This window comes from Thamnophis elegans, chromosome 2 (genome assembly GCF_009769535.1).
Source record: "Thamnophis elegans isolate rThaEle1 chromosome 2, rThaEle1.pri, whole genome shotgun sequence".
Taxonomy (NCBI): Eukaryota; Metazoa; Chordata; class Lepidosauria; order Squamata; family Colubridae; genus Thamnophis; species Thamnophis elegans.
The window spans coordinates 3,728,533-3,751,206 of record NC_045542.1 but is presented as its reverse complement, the minus strand read 5'-3'; the positions used below and the strand labels follow the sequence as shown (position 1 = coordinate 3,751,206).

The 22,674-nt window shown below is 43.3% G+C and overlaps 2 protein-coding genes across 4 annotated transcripts in view; one reads left to right on the top strand and one right to left on the bottom strand.

Annotated features, from left to right (window-relative positions):
• On the top strand, positions 1 to 9,298 carry LOC116503871 (adenylate kinase isoenzyme 1). Its single transcript, XM_032210560.1, has 5 exons — positions 1 to 61; positions 3,104 to 3,303; positions 6,082 to 6,195; positions 7,214 to 7,408; positions 8,910 to 9,298. The coding sequence occupies exons 1-5, from the start codon at positions 1 to 3 to the stop codon at positions 8,997 to 8,999; spliced, it is 660 nt and encodes a 219-aa protein (XP_032066451.1). The 3' UTR covers positions 9,000 to 9,298.
• Positions 9,299 to 11,444: 2,146 nt separating this feature from the next.
• Positions 11,445 to 22,674, bottom strand: part of KHSRP (KH-type splicing regulatory protein) — a 28,217-nt gene continuing 16,987 nt past the window's right edge. For all 3 annotated transcript variants that reach the window (XM_032209865.1, XM_032209866.1, XM_032209867.1), the window contains 11 exons: positions 22,231 to 22,329; positions 21,723 to 21,825; positions 20,754 to 20,854; positions 17,814 to 17,955; positions 17,572 to 17,732; positions 17,371 to 17,486; positions 15,983 to 16,071; positions 15,642 to 15,839; positions 14,340 to 14,417; positions 13,553 to 13,710; positions 11,445 to 12,222 (listed from right to left, as the gene is read on the bottom strand). In XM_032209865.1, the coding sequence (XP_032065756.1) occupies positions 12,214 to 12,222; positions 13,553 to 13,710; positions 14,340 to 14,417; positions 15,642 to 15,839; positions 15,983 to 16,071; positions 17,371 to 17,486; positions 17,572 to 17,732; positions 17,814 to 17,955; positions 20,754 to 20,854; positions 21,723 to 21,825; positions 22,231 to 22,329 (1,254 nt within the window). In that variant the 3' untranslated portion in view covers positions 11,445 to 12,213. The remainder of the gene's footprint in view (positions 12,223 to 13,552; positions 13,711 to 14,339; positions 14,418 to 15,641; positions 15,840 to 15,982; positions 16,072 to 17,370; positions 17,487 to 17,571; positions 17,733 to 17,813; positions 17,956 to 20,753; positions 20,855 to 21,722; positions 21,826 to 22,230; positions 22,330 to 22,674) is intronic.

The following is a 22,674-nucleotide window of genomic DNA, read 5'->3' as shown; positions in this document are numbered from 1 at the left end:
ATGGGGATTTGCCAGGGCAGCCTTCCAAAATCCACCAAGCCCTTGAAGCATGAACTAAAAGGTATCCCACTTCCTTCCTTTCTGCCGACGCCGTAATATTTAGATTCGTATCTCAGAAAGATTTTTAGTCATCGGGCTTCCTTCGATTGAATCTCCTGACTTCGGGATGGGGACGGCTGTTAGCTTGAAACCTTCCCCGAGATGGCGCAGTGGTTAGGGTGCAGTACTGCAGGCCACTTCAGCTGACTGCTATCTGCAGTTCAGCGGTTCTAATCTCACCGGCTCAAGGTTGACTCAGCCTTCCATCCTTCTGAAGTGGGTGAAATGAGGACCCGGATTGTTGGGGGCGATATGCTGACTCTGTAAACCACTTAGAGAGGGCTGGAAGCCTTATGAAGCGGTAGATAAGTCTAACTGCTATTGCTATTGCTAAGGGAGAATCCCCTTGAGATATTGCCTGGGAGTTTCCCAGGATTTGAGCCCTTCAGGGAGATTGGACTGCAACTCCCAGAATTCCTAGAGAGCCTGACTATTTAAGCACATTAATAGAGCCAAGGTGGCGCAGTGGTTAGAGTGCAGTACTGCAGGCCACTTCAGCTGACTGTTATCTGCAATTCAGCGGTTCAAATCTCACCGGCTCAGGGTTGACTCAGCCTTCCATCCTTCCGAGGTGGGTGAAATGAGGACCCAGACTGTGGGGGCGATATGCTGACTCTGTAAACCGCTTAGAGAGGGCTGAAAGCCCTATGAAGCAGTATATAAGTCTAAGTGCTATTGCTATTCCCCAACACCCAAGGAATTTATGTAAGCTTCAGCAGAATAAATATGCACGTTCTAGTTATGTGATGGCGAACCTATGGCACACGTGCCCAAAATGGCACGCAGAGCCGTGTCGCACGGCATGTGTGCGGCTTCGCCCGCTGCTGTTCTGAGTTTCTGGTATGCACGTGTGTGCGATGAGCAACTGGCCTTCGTGAGAGGGACAGTGCTGGAAAGTGGAAGAGCTGGTCTTCCGGTTTCTGTGTGCACATGCGTGCCAGCCATCTGATCGTTGTGCACACGTGTGCTGGAAACCAGAAGAGGAGCTGCCTGGGGTGCATGCGTGCACTGGAAACCAGAAGTCTGGGTTGCGTCCCTGACAAACACGCGCACGCTCTCCCTTTTTGGCACTCAAGTGTTGAAAACGTTTGCCATCACTGTTCTAGTTCATTCAGTAGGGCTTGATAAAACTTCCAGGGAATCTCAGGGACTTCATGAGTGAAGCTGGCCTGTCTCCCATTTGGGTCTTCTGTCTGCCACTTGATTCTGCTGCCTCTCCAACATTGGTTCTTTAGCAAACATTTATATGTGAAGTAACTGCCTGTCTGTCGCTTCTAATTCAAAATAAATGGCATAGTGGAGTGTGACTCAGTATATTTAGAGCAGAGGTGGGTTCCTACCAGTTCGCACCTATTCGGTAGAACCGGTTTGTCAAATCTACCGAACCGGTTAGAAGAGGTTCCACCAGTGGACCCGGAAAGCAGGCCACACCTACAGGAGAGGTTCCAAACTTTTTTGAAACCCACCACTGGTCCTTGGATAGGATTATTCTACACTATCATGCTCATATTTATAAAACTCAGTGCCTCTGTGAAAGGTAAGGATGACTACTGCGTTTGTGGTGCAATCAGAACATTGCGTGTGTTGAGGTTGTTTTAACGCAAACCAAAGATGCCTTTTAAAAAACAAGTTTACATCCTATTCTTATGCATGCCAGTGCTGTGTGTGGGGTAATTTAAGGTGGTTCTGACAAGTGTCGTCGGCATCTTCATATCCGGTCGCATGGGCGGCAAGCCACTCCCATCCGGTCACATGGGTGGCAAGCCACTCCCACAAAGGAGGCCACGCCCACAGAGTAGGTTCGAACAATTTTTGAAACCCACCACTGATTTAGAGAGAGAGAGCTGGATCTGAATGTCTCTGATTGGAGAAATCCAAATCCAGATGTGTTAAGAGGAGGACTCAGATCATTCTCAGCCATTCTCGGAACGGCTGTTTTGGAACAGTTCTGTTCCACCTGCTTAATGACAGGTGAACAAAGAAGAAAAAAGCCTGGAAAATAACAGCAACCAATTCTCCCCTTCCGTGGAGCTTTTAAATCGCATTTTTGGTCAACTTGTAACTAACCGAAATGAAACCAGAATGTGCGTATATTCAAACTCTTCAGAATTGCGTTGGAAACTGCGAAATTCAGGACAGAGGAAGAAGCAACAGAGTGCTAAAATTAGACCAGATGTTCCGCCCTTGAGATTTGGAATTGAAATTTAAGCCCTGATAGAAGACCGGTAGACTGAACATGTCAGTGGTTAGTAAGATTTCACTTAGCATTCAGGTAAAGCAGTGGTTCCCAAACTTGGCAACTTTAAGACTTGTGGACTTCAACTCCCAGAATTCTCCAGCCTGCTGGCTGGAGAATTCTGGGAGTTGAAGTCCACAAGTCTTAAAGTTGCCAAGTTTGGGAACCACTGAGGTAAAGGAAAACTGACATAGCAATAGCAATAGCAGTTAGACTTATATACCGCTTCATAGGGCTTTCAGCCCTCTCTAAGCGGTTTACAGAGTCAGTATATTGCCCCCAACAACAATCTGGGTCCTCATTTTACCCACCTCGGAAGGAGGGAAGGCTGAGTCAACCCTGAGCCGGTGAGATTTGAACCGCCGAACTGCTGATCTAGCCATCAGCTGAAGTGGCCTGCAGTGCTGCACTCTACCCACTGCGCCACCTCGGCTCTTGCTCAGGACCATTCGTGGTGTAACACACGCCCCAGTATCAGCAGCTACACCCCAAACCTTGAAGAATTGCTATTGTGGGAATATAAATTACTGGGTGAGAGTGATTGACAGATTGCCTCACTTTAAGGTAGCTTTATGTGCAAAAAAAAGGACATTCCATCTGATTGCTCACTCGGCTTAGCAGCTGTTATCTACATTTAATTGTACTGAAAATCTGTAAGACTCTGTCCTTTGCAAGCTATTAAGGGTCCCACTTTATAAAGTGTAAAGTTTAATAATAACCGCCTGAGGAACGCATCCTTCCATGTGACTGTCTCTTCTTTTGCTGCAGAAAAGTTGAAAGACTCGGTCATCATCTTTATGATAGGAGGCCCCGGCTCCGGGAAAGACGTGCAGAGTATCCGGCTAGCTAGTAAATACGATTTCTCCCACGTGGCTATTGGAGAGATGTTGCGGGAAGAAGCCAGCAGAAATACTAGCAAAGGCAAAGCCATTAGGGAGATCCTGCTGAAAGGAGCTCTGGTGCCCTCGGTAAGGCCCTACAGTAGATCTACTCTGGGCAGAATCTATTTTTTATTGTGTTTCCCTGAAAATAAGACCGGGTCTTATTTTGTTTTGACCCCCCTAAATAAGCACGTGGCCTTATTTTTTGGTGAGGTCTTATTATTTTTGAGGTGCAGGAGGTGGCGAGCGTGGTTACCTCACGGCTGCTGCTGTCTTGCAATATTTTTGGGGCGGGCTTATTTGGGGGGGGAGGGTTTATTTTAGCGCATGCGCTCAAAATCCCAATTGGGCTTATTATCCAGAGAGATCTTATTTTTAAAACCCTGGACTAGATGAAGGCCGCGCTTTCTTCCTACGGAAATGAATACAAATTACTTATTATTAAATTAAGGACTATTTATTTTAGTGAGACTGGTATAACGTGGGTTTAGTCCACTCTGTTAGTTGCATTTTAAAGCAGTTCCGTATTTTCACGTGACCCGACAAATGCACGAACGTCATAAGCGCGCCAACAAAACCGCGGCGCTAAAACCGTGATGTCAAAAGCGCACCGACAACAGCGTGCCGACAGAAGCGCGATTTAAGTTAAGGTAAGGTTTAGGGTTAGGTTTAGGGTTTGGTTTAGGGTTAGGGTTACAGCGCGCTTCTGTCGGTGCGCTGTTGTCGGCGCACTTCAGCGCTCATTCGTCGGCGCGCTTTTGTCACCGCGGTTTAGTCAGGCGCGCTTTTGTCGTTCGTGCATTTGTGGTGGAACCTATTTTCAGAAGAAGAAAAGGATTTCTGAAATAGTAAATGACAGCATGATTATAATTACATACGCAATATATCTGAGCTAATATTCAGTTCATCGCTTTCATTCTCATCCTGAAGATGGAGGGGTGTTTTGATGTGTTCAGTGAAGCTATCCACATGTGTTCATTCCACTGTCAGTCAACATGCTTATTGCCATTGAGAATCTGGAGATTCTCAATCAATTTGGTTGCCCCAAAGATGCTTTTTTTTTTCCAAAAGGCAATTGGACTTCGTTTTTCTTTGAAGTCAATTTTGTTTCTCACCCAAGCTTCTTCAGTTCTATTATTGCCATTGAGTTTACTTTTTCTACTATTTTAAATTCAGTTGTTGCCATTGAGAATTTACTTTTTATTTGGATGTTAACTGAGATTATTTAGAATCATTTACCATATTGTTTGACATGTCAAATTTTGAATTAGATGAAACCTTTGAAATAATTCAGCATATTCCGTGGCAGAATTTGGGTTAGCAAAGGATGGCCGATTATAATTTTCTTTATTTTTTTAATCAGTCCAGCAATAGTTGTCAATAATAAATTTCTTTGCAGTCATGTGCTATCTTTTCTTAATTAGGATATAGCAGGTGGGTCTCCCACAGAAGTTTTGTTATTAAATGGAAGTATTTAACATTCCAGGCTTAAATAAAGACCGTAACTGGGACAGAGACAATGATGTCACACAGTGGCAAATTGGTTATAACACCAGCGGGCTTTTAAAGGCTTTTTAAAAATTGTGCTCTGTGATCGGGTACCTCTTTACCGGATTTAAGAGGTGCGAACACTGGAGGAATGGTACAAAAAGGGAGATGTGAGCCCAGCACTGCCCATTCTTGCTGTAATAATCACCAAACTAGAAGTACAAAACATGACACAATTATGATGTATTTAAGATCTCGTTGACTTCAGCCAAAAATCAAAACAGGTTTTAAGAAATAGTTCCATCTCTCACAGCTTTTCAGAAAGACGATAGGCAAATGGGACTTCTAGAATCAAAAGTGCATGGCTGAGTATAGAGCCATTAAGGAGCAATACTGGAAATACTTTGCATACCCAGATTGTGAATTTCCTGGAAAGATTTGGCTGCTTACAATGGGAATATTGCTGAAAATAAAGTTTAAAACTTTCAGTTTTCCCGTTAAACTTCTAGTTTTCCAAAAGGCTAACTAGAGATGTGTTGTGACTCAGCAGACGTCCCCTGTGACTCTTTTCGGGATGCAAGTTTAACAATGCAGCTGGGGCTCGTTAGTGGTGTCTTCTGGTGATAAAAGGATGGATGATGCCACGCCATGGTTGCAGGAGTCAACGTTCATTCATTCGTTCAGCATTCATCGGTCCTGGTTTCTTTGTGAGAGACACTTGGAGAAGTGATTGGCTTTCTGTAACCCTGATTCGAGGAGACACTTGGAGAAGTGAATTGTTTTGTAAGAGTTTCGTTTTGTATTCTGTATCTTCTCGTCAGAGACTTTGTTTATGTTTATTTTTGGGCTCGCAGCCAGTCTGAGCCGAGAACTGATAAAGTGAGTTCCTTTTAAGTTTGTCTGCCTGTCGTCTGTTAACGAGCGAGGAAGAGGGGGACAGAACAGAGATGTATAAGCCAGTTCTAGGGCTTTTGGGGGATGGGGTATCATGCAAGTAGGCACCCTCTAAGATAAGGATCTGTTTCTGTGATCCTGTTCAGCCACTTTCTGGTTCTGGTTTTCTAGGACTGCTGGGGGGAAAAAAATTATATGAACGTTGCATTTTTGAGGCAATAGCAGCCTTTAGAAACAATGACAGCCATTTCTCAGCTTTTCTTTTTAATCCCCTTTTGCTGTTTCTCAAAGTCCAAGAAAGCTGAACTCTGTTTTTATCATTTTGAATAAAGGGGATGAACTTTTTCTCTTGACTTTGCTGCCATAACATTTTGGATATCAAGATGGTTAAAACAGCCGCCCATATCCTGAAATGGAAAGAACGGAGCAGGATGACTTGCAAAATTAGGGTCTTTAAGAGATTCATTGCACTTTTCTCTCTAGGGTTACATCTTGGAACTGCTGACCGACAAGATGTTAAAAGCTGAAAATTTCAAAGGATTCTTTATTGAAGGCTTCCCCCGAGAAATCAATCAAGCCAGGCTGTTTGAGGAAGTTGTAAGTATACTCCGTGTGTGTGTGTGTGTGTGTGTGTGTGTGTGTGTGTGTGTAAGGATGGTTTAGTTTACAGCAGATGCAGGCAACCTGTAGCCTTTGCTTTCCAATGTCCAGACGTCAGTCTGCATCATTCCTAGCTGTTAGTCAAAAGTTGGTAGATTGAGAAACTGACACTGTCTTGCCTATACTCGCCATAGGGTGTTGTTGAATTGGAACAGGAGACATTGAAGAATATGGAAGTAAATACTGGGAGGTATATCGGTTGGCTAAACATAGGACTGTTCCGTTTTAGTTTAGACCAAATTAAATCTATATTAGATATAGATTTAAGCTAAGGGTGAAGCAAGGATGTTAAGAGATGCTGATCCTGCTGTGTGAAAGTCTATAGAGCAGTGTTTCTCAACCTTGGCAACTTGGAAGATGTCTGGACTTCAACTCCCAGAATTCTGGGAGTTGAAATCCGGACATCTTCAAGTTGCCAAGGTTGAGAAACACTGCTATAGAGTAAGAGATGTAGTTCTGTTCAATTCAATTAATTATCGCATTCCTCTCCCTTACTAATATCTTCTTTCCGTATTGCCATTTCTAGGTTAGAAAGAGAATACCATCTCAATTTTTAAATTGTGAGACACAAGTCTTCTGAAAACTTTTACTTACAGTAATATTTTGGTTTGTTCACAAACATCTGGATATTCAACGCAATTTTTCAGTTATTAAGCTATGTATGAGCTAAAGGTGGTCCATTTTCTTCATACTGCCCAGATCTGCATTTTTAAACACGATATTCCCGTTATGTGAGGTTTCCCCAATACCAACAGTCTTTTTGCAGAGTTTTGAGTTAGCTTTTCTTCAAGTGGCTTGCTTTTCAATACCCTTTTGCCACACTTAGTAACTTCCTCCTGAAATATAAGTATGCTCTGATATTTTTAAGCATTGACCTCTGAGCTTCTCCATTCCCAACTAGACGACTTTCAGGCCAAGCGATGAACTGACCAACTTAATGCCATTCCCATTGCAGGTGGGACGTCTGCCCAACATCGTTATAGTGTTTGACTGTTCTACAGAGACTATGATCCAGCGGCTGATGATCAGAAGCCAGCTGGGCCAGAGTGTGAATGACCATGAGAGAATGATACGGCAGCAGCTTGACACTTACTACACACTGTGTGATCCTGTCCTCACCTACTACCTGCAGAAAAGTATACTCCGGAATGTAGGTCTCTTATCGTTTGCCCTCCCCCCCCGCCCCTCCATCCTGGGCAAAGAAATCATAGCTGCTTGGGATGGGGGAACTATGTCCAGTTTGATTCTGTTTTGGACTAAAGCAGTGGTTCCCAAACTTGGCAACTTTAAGACTTGTGGACTTCAACTCCCAGAATTCTCCAGCCATCAGAGCCATCAGAGCTGAATTCTGGGAGTTGAAGTCCACAAGTCTTAAAGTTGCCAAGTTTGGGAACCACTGGACTAAAGCAACACTTTCCAACTAAGATTGGAAAGATTTCCAATCTTTCCAACTAAGATTCCAACTTCCAACTAAGATTTCCAACTCTTTCCCATTAAGCTTCACTTATGAAGCAATGATAAATATAAATGATATATAATGATAGTGGTAAGGGGTGGGGGGAGAAGGAGTATGTGACAGTTAAAATACAAAAAGTAGAACGTATACCAAGACAATGGTTGCTATCACATCGATATACAAGTTACTCTTATACTCACATTAAGGTGCACAAATTTATATTTGGTTTGGATAAAGTGCACACACAAAAAATCCCTCCCAAGGGAAAATTTAAATTTGCTTCATTAAGGATATTGTATTAGAAGCAATGCCTAATTTACTTTTCCTAATACTGTGTATATAGAGTAAATTTGTGGTAGTGTTGCAAATATTTAACTTGTATTTTGGCTCCCTCTATTCACCGGCAGCATGAATCCTAAATGTTCAAATCACGTTCTGTTTTTTTAAGCATGTTGCTTTTGATCCAATAAAGGAAAAGAGCTACATAGAATTCTTAAAAGTATGAAAAGAGTATTTATTTTTTCCCCTAAGAATAGCTAAAATAATCTATCCAGTCTCATAATGTTGCTGTCTTGAGAGCATAGCATTCCACATGAATATATCCCCAAATCAGTTAATTTCATCATTTCTTAAACAAAAATTATTACAAGTATACCCTACAAGGCTATTTTAGCATGAAATGAAATATGGAAGAATGCATTGATATTGCAGGCTAACTAGCTCTTACAATTTTCATGTTTTTTTTCCCCTCTGTCACCCAACAAAATTGACAGAAAATAACTTCACAATAAATAAAGTGCATAACACATTTCTTCACTGAAATCACATTTTGCATAGTAAATTAACTGTCATAAGATGAAAAAAAGACTACATATTTAGGTTTTTGTTTTTTTTTAAAGTTTGGCTATAACATCTTGGGAAAATTTCAGTATTCAGAGGAACATATTTGTCAGTTCTCCCATAATGGGAAAGGGCTTATTTCAATCCTTCCCAGCAGCATCTGAATAGATAGCAGTAGTTTATTTAAGAACATTTTGCTGTATTTAGACTTGTTTAGACATATCCCCGTAACTGTAACTCTAGGAGCTAAGGCAATCCTGTTTCTAAACCTGGGTGTTATTCAATAGAGCTTAGAGAGGCTGGAGCATTCTAGAAGAGGCATCTAAGAACCCCATCCCTGTTTTTATATTTGCAGATCCTTGGAGAGGAACCCCCAGAAGTAGTCTTTGCCAAGTGCTGCAGTGTTGTTGATGATGTGATAAAAGCAGCTACCTCTGTGGTATAGCTATTTAGTTCTACAGAAAAATAATAATAAAAAAATTAAGCTCTGGTCTATTACCATGCCTTCCTCAGAACTCTTTTTTTTTATTAAAAAAACCCTCCATTTTAGTTCACAATTGCATCAACCTCACCTAATAATCTGAAGCGTAGTCTATGACGATGTATTCAGAAATCTAGGTTAAACTACATCCTGCAATCCCCCAAAGGAAGCCCTGATTGCAAATGGTTCTCTCTTGTGAGCAAAATTTACTGCTGGCCAAAAACGTAAGAGTGAAAGATCACTTTCCGAGTGGAAAAAAAAAATCACAGAATAAAGGGGGAAATGTATGCTGCAACAGTAGTTTTAGTTCATTCCCTTATCTGGGATGCTCTTTCTGGAATTCTTTAATCAAGGGTACATCCCCCCCTTGTTTAATTTATATCTAGAACAGTGTTTCTCAACCTTGGTCACTTGAAGATGTCTGGACTTAAACTCTCAGAATTCCCCAGCCAGCGAATGCTGGCTGGGGAATTCTGGGAGTTGAAGTCCAGACATCTTCAAGTGGCCAAGGTTGAGAAACACCGGTCTAGAAGTAACACTTTGTATTTGCAAAGTGTCTTATCACCAAGTCATGTCTGGGGTAGCAAAATCCCAGGCCAAGACATTCTGGCGATCACTAAAGTAGCCATAAAGATTTTCAGCTGGCGATGATGCATATCAGGAACATGAGAAGATGAACTTGGGAAAATTGGGCACAACGTTTTTGAACTGTAATATATACTTTTCACAGATCTGAGGCCACAAAGGAGCATCAGCCAGAGGTGCAGCGACATTTGAAAAACAACTGCATATTAACCCATTATTTCCATTTAAGTTATGACTACAAGGTAGTCCCTGATTAGTAACTGTTAAGATGGTTCAAAGCTACGACAGTCTCAAGAGTGACTTGTGACATGTCCTCAAAGTTCCGACTGCCCCCGCCCCCAAGTCACCTGATCGCAAATCAGGCACTTAGGAACTGGCTTACATTTACCTGTTGCAACCTCCTGGGGGGGGTCATGCAATTGCAATTCGTGGCCTTTCAAAGCCAGTTTGATAGGTTTCCAGCAAACAACCTCAACTGGGGAGAATGGATTTGCTTAAAGGCAGCAGTAAAAATAGTTGTAAAATCAAGTCGGGTCACGTGATGGTTCGTTTTAATGACTGCATCTCTCAGTGACTGAAATTCTGGACCCAACTGTGGGGGACTACCTGTATTGCCCATGTCAGGAGGTATGTGAATGCCTTGCATTAAAGGACACTTCACACTTCTTTCCCTTTCAAATCAAAATTAAAAAAACCTCATTCTTTAGCTGTATACAGTCCTTGGTTTGTTTTAAAATCCCTCTGTAATACCAACGGAGACTTTATTTAATTTATCCCAGCCCATCATGACAGGATGGGGAGATGGGGAGCAGGGAAGGAGGCCAAATGCTGAAGAAAATTATTCTTTAGTGGAATGAGTCCCCTCATTCCAAGTACCTTCTCAGATCCTGCAAAGCATTTTAGACCAAATTATCAGGCTGCCCCTGAAGAGTGTTCGGAGACTGCAGTTGGTCCAGAACGCAGCCGCGCGAGCGATATTGGGTGTACCTAGATACACCCATGTTACACCCATCCTCCGCGAGCTGCACTGGCTCCCTATTGGTCTCCGGACGCGCTTCAAGGTGCTAGTCGTTACTTTTAAAGCCCTACATGGTTTAGGACCTGGCTATCTGAGAGACTGCCTCCTGCCACTTACCTCCCAACGACCAACAAGATCTTACAGGTTGGGTCTCCTCCGGGTGCCATCGACCGGACAATGCCGGCTGGCGACTCCCAGGGGGAGAGCCTTCTCTGTAGCTGCGCCGGCCCTGTGGAATGATCTACCCGTAGAGATCTGGACTCTTACCACTCTCCCGGCCTTCCGTAAAGCCACCAAGACCTGGCTGTTCCGGCAGGCCTGGGGCTGTTGATTGATATCCAGCCCCACTTAGACAGAATGGATGGTGTAATTTTAATAATTGTATCTTTATTTTAAATTTTAAATGCTTCTTTTACCTTGCCTGTAAGCCGCCCAGAGTCCCAAGGGAGTGGGCGGCATACAAATTTTATTAAATTGGAAATTTTATTAAATTGGAAATCTAACTAGATTTAATGATGAATAATCCGGTAGAGGGTTCCAGCCTTTGGGTGCAAGAAGCTGGAAAGCCCACTTTTATAATGTACCCTTCCCATATGCTGATGATACTGAGGAATGAAGCTGTTTTAAAACTTTACATACATGGAATTTCAAGATCATCGCAAGCTAAAGCACAATTCAGTCTATGGGACATCGCTGAGAAACAACCTGCCCCCTGGCTCACATCAAGTATCTGTTCCCACTGCCCGGGCAACATTCAAACTTTTTGAGACCTGTTTTGTTTTGGAAACATACACATTTGCATCAGAGACTTTAAAACAAAAAAGCATTTTATTCAACAAAAATGCACAAATGCCTGCTCAAACTATAAAAACACAGGAAGCTCTTAATTCATGACCGTTTTACCAGGCTTTTACAACAGCTATATTGTGAACAAACATCAGCTTCAAAAAACCCTATAGACAGAGAGAGAGAGAGAGAGAGAAAGACAGACACCACCCAGCAGACACGGGGGGATGTTTTGTTATCATTTATTTGTGAAGTTAAAAACGAGCGGTAAAAAGTAAAAATTTTGAGCATATAATTGTTTGTTCCAATTTCCTCTTGAACAGACAAAAACACGATCAGTCCCAGCAGTGGAGAAAATGGAAGAGGGCAGGGATGGGGTTGTCTGAAACACCAACACCTTTGTCCGAGGAATGTTCCAACTCTAACTAAAAAGCAGAGCGACTTTTCCTTGTAGAGTTTATTTGTAAAACAAAACAGAAAAGAAAAAGAAGAAGTGTTACCCTGAAAACTGAGGTGCGTGTCAGGCAGGATGGGGGTCTGGAGGCGGTTTTTAGTCGGCTATCTTCTACGGCTGCTGGCTCAACATTAGGTTTGGAGATCTGGATTTATTTCGAGAGAGATGCGAAGGCGGCATTGGCCAAGATTCCCAGAAGAAACCCAGCGATCAGAGCCACAGGCCGGCTCCCTTCCCACCCTGCCACTTCCTCCAGTGGCAGAAGCAGCAGCAGCAGCCGCCGCCTCTCTCTCCAAAACAAAAGGTTCTCGGAGATGGGGAGGGTCCCATTCAGCTCACTGAGCCTGTGGAAAGGAGAAAACACGAAGGAGTCCGTCATTGAGAAAGGAAATAAGAGAAGGTGTTCATCCCGTGGTTTTAGGAAGGGAAACCTCATTTGCTAAAGCTCAGAGCACCCTTGAACGCGACTGTTTTTCCAGGCACAGTAATACGAAAGAGAAATAAAAACAGACAATAAAACAGGCAATATATGCTTAATATACGGTTCCACCACAAAACCGCGGAGGACAAAATCGCGGTCGACGAAAGCGCGCATTTGACGTCATCACAGCGCGACGAAAACATCGCGCTGTGATCGAAAAATGTAAAAATAAAGCAAAAACCTTACCCTAACCCCCCCAAACCTAACCCTAACCCAAGCCTAAATCTAACCCTAAACATAACCCTTAACCTAACGCTAAACCTAACGCTAACCCTTAACCTAACGCTAAACGTAACCCTAACGCTCTAAACCTAACCCTAACCCTTAACCTAACCCTAACCCTTACCTTTATGTGAATCGGCTTGCTTTAATTTTATTTTTATTTCAATTTTTAATTTTTTTCGTCGTGCTGTGATGACGTCAAATGCGCGCTTTCGTGGACCGCGGTTTTCACGTAATATACATGGAATTCTGTCCGTCTAGCCTATTTCTTGCTCATCGTTTGGTCTCACCCCTAATGTCACCAGCATTCCATTTAGCAAGCAGTTCAATAGCATGGGAACAAAATGAAACTGGTGTCCGACAGTACTTCCTGTTCATCACCCGTCCACACAGCAGGCTTTCATTCCTAAGGTGTGCTTGGAAATCAAGTGGTTTCTAGCCTGGAGCCTTAAACATTCGACCAAACTGGCTCCTTCTCAGTAATTTCAGCCATGAAGGAAATGTTAGAAATGATGCATACGGTCACTCTTTTCCTGGTGCAATCTACACTGGCAACTTAGTCCGATGGTAAGAATGTTTACATCCTACTGTCTCAATGTGAACTCCGGTGATACCTTCATTTAAGTTTAGATACCTATCCTTCTTGTCAATGGATGGTTGCTGGTGCTAACAGAAAACTGGGTGTCTTGTTATCACTGATGAAGCAAGAGTGCCCAAATACATAATACTTTAAAGCAGTGTTTCTCAACCTTGGCAACTTGAAGATGTCCGGACTTCAACTCCCAGAATCCCCCAGCCAGCGAATGCTGGCTGGGGAATTCTGGGAGTTGAAGTCCGGACATCTTCAAGTTGCCAAGGTTGAGAAACACTGCTTTACAGCTAAACTTAAAAGCATATGCATAACAAACCCCCAGAGAGCAGAGATTACATCACAGGAATCAGTGGCTAAGTCAATCCCCTCCTTCACTCACCTGCTGTCCCTGCTGTGTGGGGGGTGGCACTGGTCCGCCAGCACCAGGTGTCTGTCCGTAATAGGCAGCTTGTTGTCTGTAGTATTCTGCCCATGCTGCGCTATAGTCGGGTTGAGGTCCTGGTGGCGCTGCTGGCCCTGCACCGGTCGCTACTTGAGCTGCTTTCAAACAGAAAAGAGTCTCTCTCTAGTCCAATGTTTCTTAACCTTGGCGACTTTAAGTTCGAGGTTCGAGGTCCATTTTATTTATATGCCACCCTATTCCCGGGGGGACTCAGGGCGGCGCACAAACCCAAAGGAGGGGAAGGGAAACACAAGAACTACAACAAAAAGTACAAGGGAATTTAAAACGACCAACAGCCACACGGTTCGAGAGGGGAAGGGAACTCATCGACCCCAGGCCTGCCGACACAGCCAGGTTTTAATGGCTTTTCGGAAGGCCTGGAGAGAGGTGAGGGTCTGAATCTCTGCGGGGAGCTCGTTCCAAAGGGCCGGAGCCGCCACAGAGAAGGCCCTCCCCCGGGTAGTAGCCAGATGACATTGGCTAGTAGACGGAACCCGGAGGAGGCCTAATCTGTGTGATCTAATGGGTCTTTGGGAGGTAATTGGCAGCATAGCTGGCTGGGGGATTCTGGGAGTTGAAATCCACAGGATTTAAAGTCCCCAAGGTTGAGAAACACTGCTCTAGTCTATCCCATCCACGCCTACTCAGATGCCCGTGTGCACACCCCGCCCCCTTGATTCAGGGCAATGGCATTCCAAAGCCATCCAGTGGTATTTGAGCTCACCTTGCTTCTTATAATACTCCTCCCAGGCTTTTGTGTAATCCTGCTGGGGAGGAGCTCCGGGCTGCTGTGGCTGCTGGCCTGTAGGACAACAAAGAGCAAGAGGACTTGGTTACACCCGAGGAGCATTTTGACCACCCAAGAGATATAATCGTCTTACAGGATCCGGAACTTTAAAAGGAGGGGTCTCAATTACCAACGGCATTATTATACCAGCAGCCAGCCAAAAAGCATAGGTGTCAGCCTCTGCTTTGCTGCTGCTTCGGCTGCCATTGAAATGGGGAGGGGGGGCATGGGATTTGGGAGGGGAATACTAATTGTGCTCGAGGAAGATCCTGGAGTTTCTGCTGCCTGTCTTATGGCGCATGCGGAGGAGGTTTCCCGCCAAGGCCAACGGCACCGACATTCCATCTTGGTGATGCCTTTCGAAGTTATCTCACACCTGACACTTGGGAGAATTATGACTGGACTGTAACTGGGATGCCAAGGGGTGGGGGAATGGTTTATTCTATATATCATTTGCTTTTGCGCCTAAATAATCAGCCTTCGCTTTGCTACGCTTCTGATCATTTATAATTAGTAACGCTTCTGATCATTTATAATTAGTAAAAGTACACTTGATTTCTATCAATGGAGTCTCATGGTTTTCCTTTCCTAATTATCTAATGGAGGAGTGCTGACAATAGGTGCAAGAACCAAACAGTAAAGGCTGAAGACTTTGAATAATTTTGTTTTGTGTTCAGTATTTTTTTTTTTAAATAATGCAAGACAGCTATATTTTATCCTAGTTTTGGAACTGTGGGAGAGATGCTCATCGTTTATAAACTCATATAAGCAGAGGTTTTCCGCATGCAATCATCCTCTGCCCAGCTTAAGTCAAAAAAATATTGTGGAAATCATCAGGCAAGACAGAATTATCCTGAAAGATATTCCAACAAATATGGAATAAATAACAAAATCAACTATGATGCTCCATTAAAAAAAAAAAACATGGTCAAGATACCCAGTTATGAGGACCAAATAATTTTGCTTTGTTTTCTAATGCGTACTTTATCGAAACTTTTGCTTGCTTGAAAACAGGGCCTTGGCGTTTAAGGCAACGTGTAAATTAATTAATAAGTTCTTTCAGCTTAAATCCAAAGCACCCAATATCCAGAATACCAATAAAGAAAGTGAAAAGATTAACAGGTAGAGAGAAAAGTGCTGGAGTGTTCTGAATCAGGTCGTCACCTATAATAACCCTAGCAATCATTTTCCGTTAATGCCCTCTTCCAGTGAAAGAGAAGAAGCCACCTGTAGAGTTACCTAGCTTTTTGTAGTACTCCTCCCATGCTTTCGTGTAGTCCGACTGTCCGGTGGGGGGCGGCTGCGGGGGCTCTCCTTGCACTGGCGGGGCAGTGGGGGCCGGGGGTGCTCCTGGTACTGGGCCAGGAGGCTGCTGGTAGTAGTGCGAGTAGTAAGCTGCCCAGGCAGCGTTGGGGTCTGCTGCTGCTGCTGCTTTACCTGGAAATCAGATGAGAGTCTGAATACAAACCTGGCCATCTCTGAATCCACAACTGTAATTTGTAATCCACTCTGATGAGGACTAGCAGTGGGTTGTTGTTTTTTTTAAAAAAAGAAAGCAACAAATTCTAACAAGGCCTTACTTGGATCATGAGGAGCTGGAGGTTGCCATTGTGGGTAGGCATTTCCCCAGCCTTGAGGTGGATATTGAGGTGGTGGTGGTCCTCCCGGGCTGAAAGAAGAAAGGGGGGGGGGGAAATTGGCATAATTGATCAAAGGTAAGGATGTACAATAGGGATTTCTAAGTAGCAAATGGCCCAAGATGTTACTCTAGAGCAGTGTTTCTCAACCTTGGCCACTTGAAGATGTCTGGACTTCAATTCCCAGAATTGTGAACTCTGGTGATACCTTCATTTAAGTTTAGATACCTGTCCTTCTTGTCAATGGATGGTTGCTGGTGCTAACAGATAGAAAACTGGGTGTCTTGTTATCACTGATGAAGCAAGAGTGCCCAAATACACAAGACTTTAAAGCAGTGTTTCTCAACCTTGGCCACTTGAAGATGTCCGGACTTCAACTCCCAGAATTCCCCAGCCAGCATTTGCTGGCTGGGGAATTCTGGGAGTTGAAGTCCAGACATCTTCAAGTGACCAAGGTTGAGAAACACTGCTCTAGAGAAATAGCACTACTGCTTGGAGAAACTGGAGAGCTCTCCTTCTTGCCCCATATAGCACAGGATTTCAAGCCAGCTTCCCTTGCTGAAGAGGGGGCTGGACTGCCATTAATCCAATTTGCTATCATGGATTAAAATAAATTGCCAGTGGCCAAGAGAGACAGTTTGGTGTAGTGATAAAGCTTCTAGGCTAGAGACTGAGAGTTCTAGTCCTCCCTTAGACATGAAAGCTGACTGGGGAGACTCTGGCTAAATCCCTCTCTCTCAGCCCAATTTCCCTTCCTTTTGTAAGGAAAATAGGTAGAAGCATCGTGCACGGCAGCTTGAATTGCACAAAATAAAAGTTGGGATAGAAATCAAGCAATCTATAAACATTAAAGATAAGTAAGTTTCTAGAAGGAAGCCGGGAAGTTACTTTTTAAGAACTTTGAACTTGCAAGCTACCAACAATAGACCATAACAAAAATGAAATGGCAGTTTGTTTTTATGTTTCCATATCAATGGTTCTTTCTATTTCTGTCTAGAATAGGTCATGGCCAGAATGGTTGCTGGCACAATCAGCCAAAAGCCCAAATCCCTTTCGAAAACGTTTGTACAGATAACAAAGCAATAAAATTAGGATGCCCAGCATAAACCATGTTTCTTTCCCTCAACAGCATTATTACATAACTCTTTGGATGCAATTCTTTTTTTCTCCATTACACGTAATCCTTGAAAAAAACCCTCAAACAAGGGAAGACCTTTTCACGAAGGTTTTGTCAAAAGGGGCTTCCTGGTTCAGCTCAGCAGATGCTTTTCTGAGGTCAGCATCTTGGCTGCAGCTAAGAGACTCCCCAGATAGAAGGAAGTGGTACTTACTGAGGGGGTGCACTGGGTGGTCCTTGATTGAACGGCCCAGGATTGAAGGGACCCATGGGTGCTGGTCCAGGAGGCCCACCAGGCCCAGGCCCTGGCCCAACTGGGCAGAGGGGACCCTACGAAAGAAACATGTAATCTGTTAGTGACAACTGCCATATCAAACCTGGAGATTTCTTGTGCAACTAGAAGGTGGGTAGTTACCTCAATCTTCTCCTCAATCAGTTGCTTGGCATGATCAATCTGCTGAGGTGAGCCACGAATAATGAATAATTTAAAATTGGGGTCTCCGTTGGGTGGTAGCTGCCGAGATATTTCTACAAAGGCTCCTGTCTGCTGGTTTATGGCCTTTACATTTTCCCCACCTAAAAAATGAAGAAAAGGTAGCAACAGAATGCTTGATGCAACCCCGCTTGGGACGACTAAAGGAAACAGGAGATGCTCACCTCTGCCAATGACCAGACCACATTTGTGCGTAGGTATAGAGAAGGTCATCTCTCCTCCTGGAGGCCCCCAGTTGCCCTGCCCTCTGCCCCTACCTCTGCCTCCAGGAGGCATTCCCGAACCTGGAGGGCCTGGTGGGCCACTCTACAAGACAAGAATACAATTAACTGGAACGATATTGGGGAAAGCAGGATAAAATATTCTACCAGACGTTTCCAGAAGGGAGAGCTCTCTCATTATGTTGTCAAATGGTGCATTTAAGAATTACAGTAACGATGTTATTTCCCTGAATGAGATCACCAGAGTGCTCAGACTGTCCTGGAAGGCAGCTTGATATTTCTCCTGCAGTGTGTTCTGCAAAAGGATCCTGAGCACATTCTAGGACAAGGATGGACAGTGACACATGTTCCATGGACTGCGTGGTGTTAATCAAAAACTTGGTGGAACCCCCCAATGCTCTTTCCTAAACTACTCTGGCAATGCCAGCCTTTAATTTAAAGTAGGGTTCACTTAAAATAACAACGCTACCAAATGATGAAAATAAGCAGGTATGCACACATAGCTTGGAACAAGACATCCCCTTGTTTCTGCTCTCTGCCCTGATCCCCACTGCTGTACTGCTTAAGCCGAAAACTTTAAAAAACAAAGCAATTACAACTGGCAACACAACAATCGCAACACTCAGAATGTCCAAAAGTTTTGTCTTCGAAAAGCAGAGCAAAACCAACATGCTTTCTCTCAAAATCACAGCCAAATCTACATCTACCTTGTTTTGAACAGTGGTTTTAAATCAGTATGCTTTGCATTATCTTGGCAATAATAAATTTCATCTTCTGATGCAATTTCAGTAATGATAACGGTAGGTTCACTTGGGCTTCCGTTTGAAAGAATATAATTCTATTTATATTTGTAACAACACAACTCCACCCACTTTGCAGGTAAGCCTCACTGACAGCAAGGTCCCCAAACTGATTCAATACATTTCCACTAAGAAATGTTGCTCACTGTTAGTTTGTTCGACAACAAAAGCTGCTTGTTATGCTGAATCAAATGAAAATGCAACGGGGCAGAAATTCTAAACCACCGAAAAATGAAAATCCTTGAAGGGATTATATTTGAAAATCTGACGAGGTATTATACCTTTCTCAGTCATATATGACAGAATTGAAATATAATTGGGGGGGGGGGGGGAATGTTAATAACCAAGTTCAAATTAAATTCCAGAGGTTGTCAAATGTACTATTAAGGTTCTGATTATGTTTATTAGGATGTTTTAGTATCTCTTTCGTCAAACGGGAGTGACAATACCTTAAAATTGTTTTTTAAACTTATAAAGTCATCCATTTCACTGAGTTGACTGCACAAAACTTAAAACCAACCCCCCCTCAGTAATATTAAATTATATACAGGCAGTCCTCTACTTATGACCAAAACAGAGCCCAAAATTCCTGTTGCTAAGTGAGATAGTCAATTGAGTTTTGCTCCATTTTATGATCTTTCTTATCACCATTGCTAAGTGAATCATTGCAATTGTTAAGTTAGTAATGAGGTTGTAAAGTGAATCTGGCTTTTCTACTGACTTTGCTTGACAGAAGGTTTCAAAAGATGATGTGACCTTAAAGACACTGAAACCATCATAAATAGGAGCCGGTTGTCAAGTGCCCAAATCTGATCAGATGACAATGGAGATGCCACCATGGTTGTTAAGTGTGGGAAATGGTTTTAAGTTACTTTTTTCAGTGCCATTATAACTTTGGATGGCCACTACACAAAAGGATTTAAGTCGAGAATTACCTGTATATAACTTACATATTTTAAACAATACAAACATTATATACCATGTTTCTCTGAAAACATGACCCACTCCAGTAAGAAGCCCAACCCTAATTTTTTGGGGGGTGGGCCTAATATAACCCCTAGCCCAAAAATAAGCCGGGGGTGGGTGGTCAGCACAAGTGGCGGCATGGGGGTGGCTAACTGTCTGGCTGCAACTGCAGCCTGCTGGACCCTTGGGGCAACGCAAATACCGCTTTTGCTCTTTCTGGGCGCAGCGCTTCTGCTCATTGGGCCATTTCTCCGAAGCCAGCAGCTCCGCAGCCCGCTGCTCCCCCCCCCCTTTTTGGGAGGCTCGCGGGAGGCTTTTTGGTGAACTCGGTGAACTGGACGCACCATCGCCTCCATTCTGAACCTTCAGCGTTTGAAATGGAGGCTTTTTGGCGAATGGGAGGAAAATGGGAAGGGGGATTTTTCTGCCTGTCATCCATTCCTTGAAGAGCCGAGGTGGCGCAGTGGTTAAATGCAGCACTGCAGGCTGCTTCAGCTGACTGCAGTTCTGCAGTTCGGCTGTTCAAATCTCACCGGCTCAGGGTTGACCCAGCCTTCCATCCTTCCGAGGTGGGTGAAATGAGGACCCAGATTGTTGTTGGGGGCAATAAGCTGACTCTGTAAACCGCTTAGAGAGGGCTGAAAGCCCTATGAAGTGGTATATAAGTCTAGCTGCTATTGCTATATTCTTCAAGCTCCACAGACTGAGGGAAGGATGGCAGGCAGGAAAATCCCCCTCTCCATTTTCCTCCCATTCGCCAGAAAGCTTCCATTCTGAATGCTGAGGGTTCGGAATGGAGGCAATGGTGTGTCCAGGTCACCAAGTCTGGCCTGCTGCACCTCAAAAAAAGTAAGACCGCCTTGAAGCCCAAGTGTTTATTTTCAAGTCTAAAAGAAAATAAGACTCGGTCTTATTTTCTGAAAATCACGGTAGTTCATACATACATACATACATACATACATACATACATACAATTTATATAGCAATCTACAAAAAAACTATGAGTTGATTAATTAATTCTTTGCAATTTTTTTTCTTTCAAAGATTAGATCAACTCAACTAAATGGCGATTTCAGCACTCTGACGGATGAGATAAACTCCCAAAGGAAGGTCATACCCGAAGACTCTGGAGAAGGTCATTGATGATCCTGGCAGCATGTTCACATCTATCAGGAGGGCCCATGATATGGGCAATTTTTTCAGGACCTGTCCCGTCATCTGAAATGACAGCCAAACAAGTTCTACAGTCAACTGGAGTTTAAAAATTAGGACCCTTATCTGTGAACTAGTGTGTGTGTGGTGTGTGTGTGTGTGTGTGTACACCAAATAGCATTCACATTCAACAATCATCCATCCAATTAATGATTTCCTCCTCAGCAGCAAAAAGGCCCTCTGATTTCATGGGAGGACATGTACAGTGTACACACAAACACACACAAGAGCCGAGGTGGCGCAGTGGTTAAATGCAGCACTGCAGGCTACTTCAGCTGACTGCAGTTCAGCAGTTCGGCTGTTCAAATCTCACCGGCTCAAGGTTGACTCAGCCTTCCATCCTTCCGAGGTGGGTAAAATGAGGACCCGGATTGTTGTTGGGGGCGATATGCTGACTCTGTAAACCGCTTAGAGAGGGCTGAAAGCCCCATGAAGCGGTATATAAGTCTAACTGCTATTGCTATTGCTAAAAGTAGATACGGGATGCATACAATTCCAGGAGAGGAAAAACTTCTGTCCAAAATTCAGAAGGCCCATTCCAAGGCAGTGGAACTACAACAAACTTGACAGACCCAGGTTTTTATAGGGGAACTTGCCAAGTTTCCGTCACAACTGCCTGAAAAACCTGGATTGTGCCAAGTTTGAACAAAGAATAAAATGTTCTACAGATTTTCAATTATCTAAAATGTTTCTTAGAGATTTTGCCTTAGACCACAACTGAGAAAGCTGCACACACACACACACACACCCAATTTCAGAAAAGAGCGCTGGGGAAAATAATTTTACACAAAGGAACAAAAGCAGATGTCGGCATAAGCCTTTTACCCTGCGATATGAATACAGGCTCTGAAGGTGAGAGATTTGGGGTTCTCACCTTGCTTGAACTGGATTCGAACTCCAGCATCATTCTGTATTTTCTTAATCATCTCTCCACTCCGCCCAATGACCACTCCAACAGAATGCCGGGGGACTGGGACCTAAGCAAATGAATAAACATCTTATTTTATTTACTAGATCTATATGTTGCTAAATCTTCTCAGATGTGTGGCAATTTATAACAATAAAATTCAATTAAACATGTGTGCATATGTGTATATACACACAGTGTTTATATATATATATATATATGAATTGAACTACAATTATGCTTTTTATATACAAAAGTTACAGAGAACATTATCCAATGAAAGTAATAAACACAGCCGATAACCTATCAATGACCAAGGGGAAAGCTAATGGAAGGACTGGTTTCTAAGAGAGCTGTTACAAAGTATAAATACCACAATATAAAAAAAACCAATAAATAAATGAAATAGGGGGATTAATGTCCAACTGAAGCTGTTTTTTCCACTACCACAGCAAAGTACCAAAAATGTTCTCACATCTATTCCTCCACCAATCCTTGAACCATATTCATTCCGATCACCGAAGCCTCCCTGGTCTCTCTCTCTTAAGATGTCCATTACCATTTCACAGGCTTGCTGCAAAGAAAACTCAGCATTAATTTTTGGAATGATTTGAAACATGCCATAGAACGTTTCACCTAAGAAACGTTAGAATTTCCAACGAAGAAAGCCTTTCTCTTGAGTGTTATCAAGGAAGCTGAGCAATTCCAGATCACTGGTAGAGTAAAGCTGCAGATAATAGTGGCAGATGATTTGCTCCTGAAAGGCTCAGAACTGGAGGGTAAACTGTTCTCATTCCCGCTAATAAACTACATCTTAATGAAATGAAATTAAAAGAAAACAAGTTGTCATATATTGAGGAAGTAAAACAAAGAAGTTTACTTGAGAGACCGCCTACTGCCAATCACCTCCACGCGACCA

What these genes read in the sequence shown, in the direction of transcription:
- LOC116503871 (XM_032210560.1), top strand. Translation starts at nt 1, where the DNA reads ATGGGGATTTGCCAGGGCAGCCTTCCAAAATCCACCAAGCCCTTGAAG. An exon ending in AAGGAGCTCTGGTGCCCTCG is followed by an intron (nt 3,304 to 6,081) that starts GTAAGGCCCTAC and finishes TTTTCTCTCTAG; the next exon opens with GGTTACATCTTGGAACTGCT. An exon ending in AGAAAAGTATACTCCGGAAT is followed by an intron (nt 7,409 to 8,909) that starts GTAGGTCTCTTA and finishes TTATATTTGCAG; the next exon opens with ATCCTTGGAGAGGAACCCCC.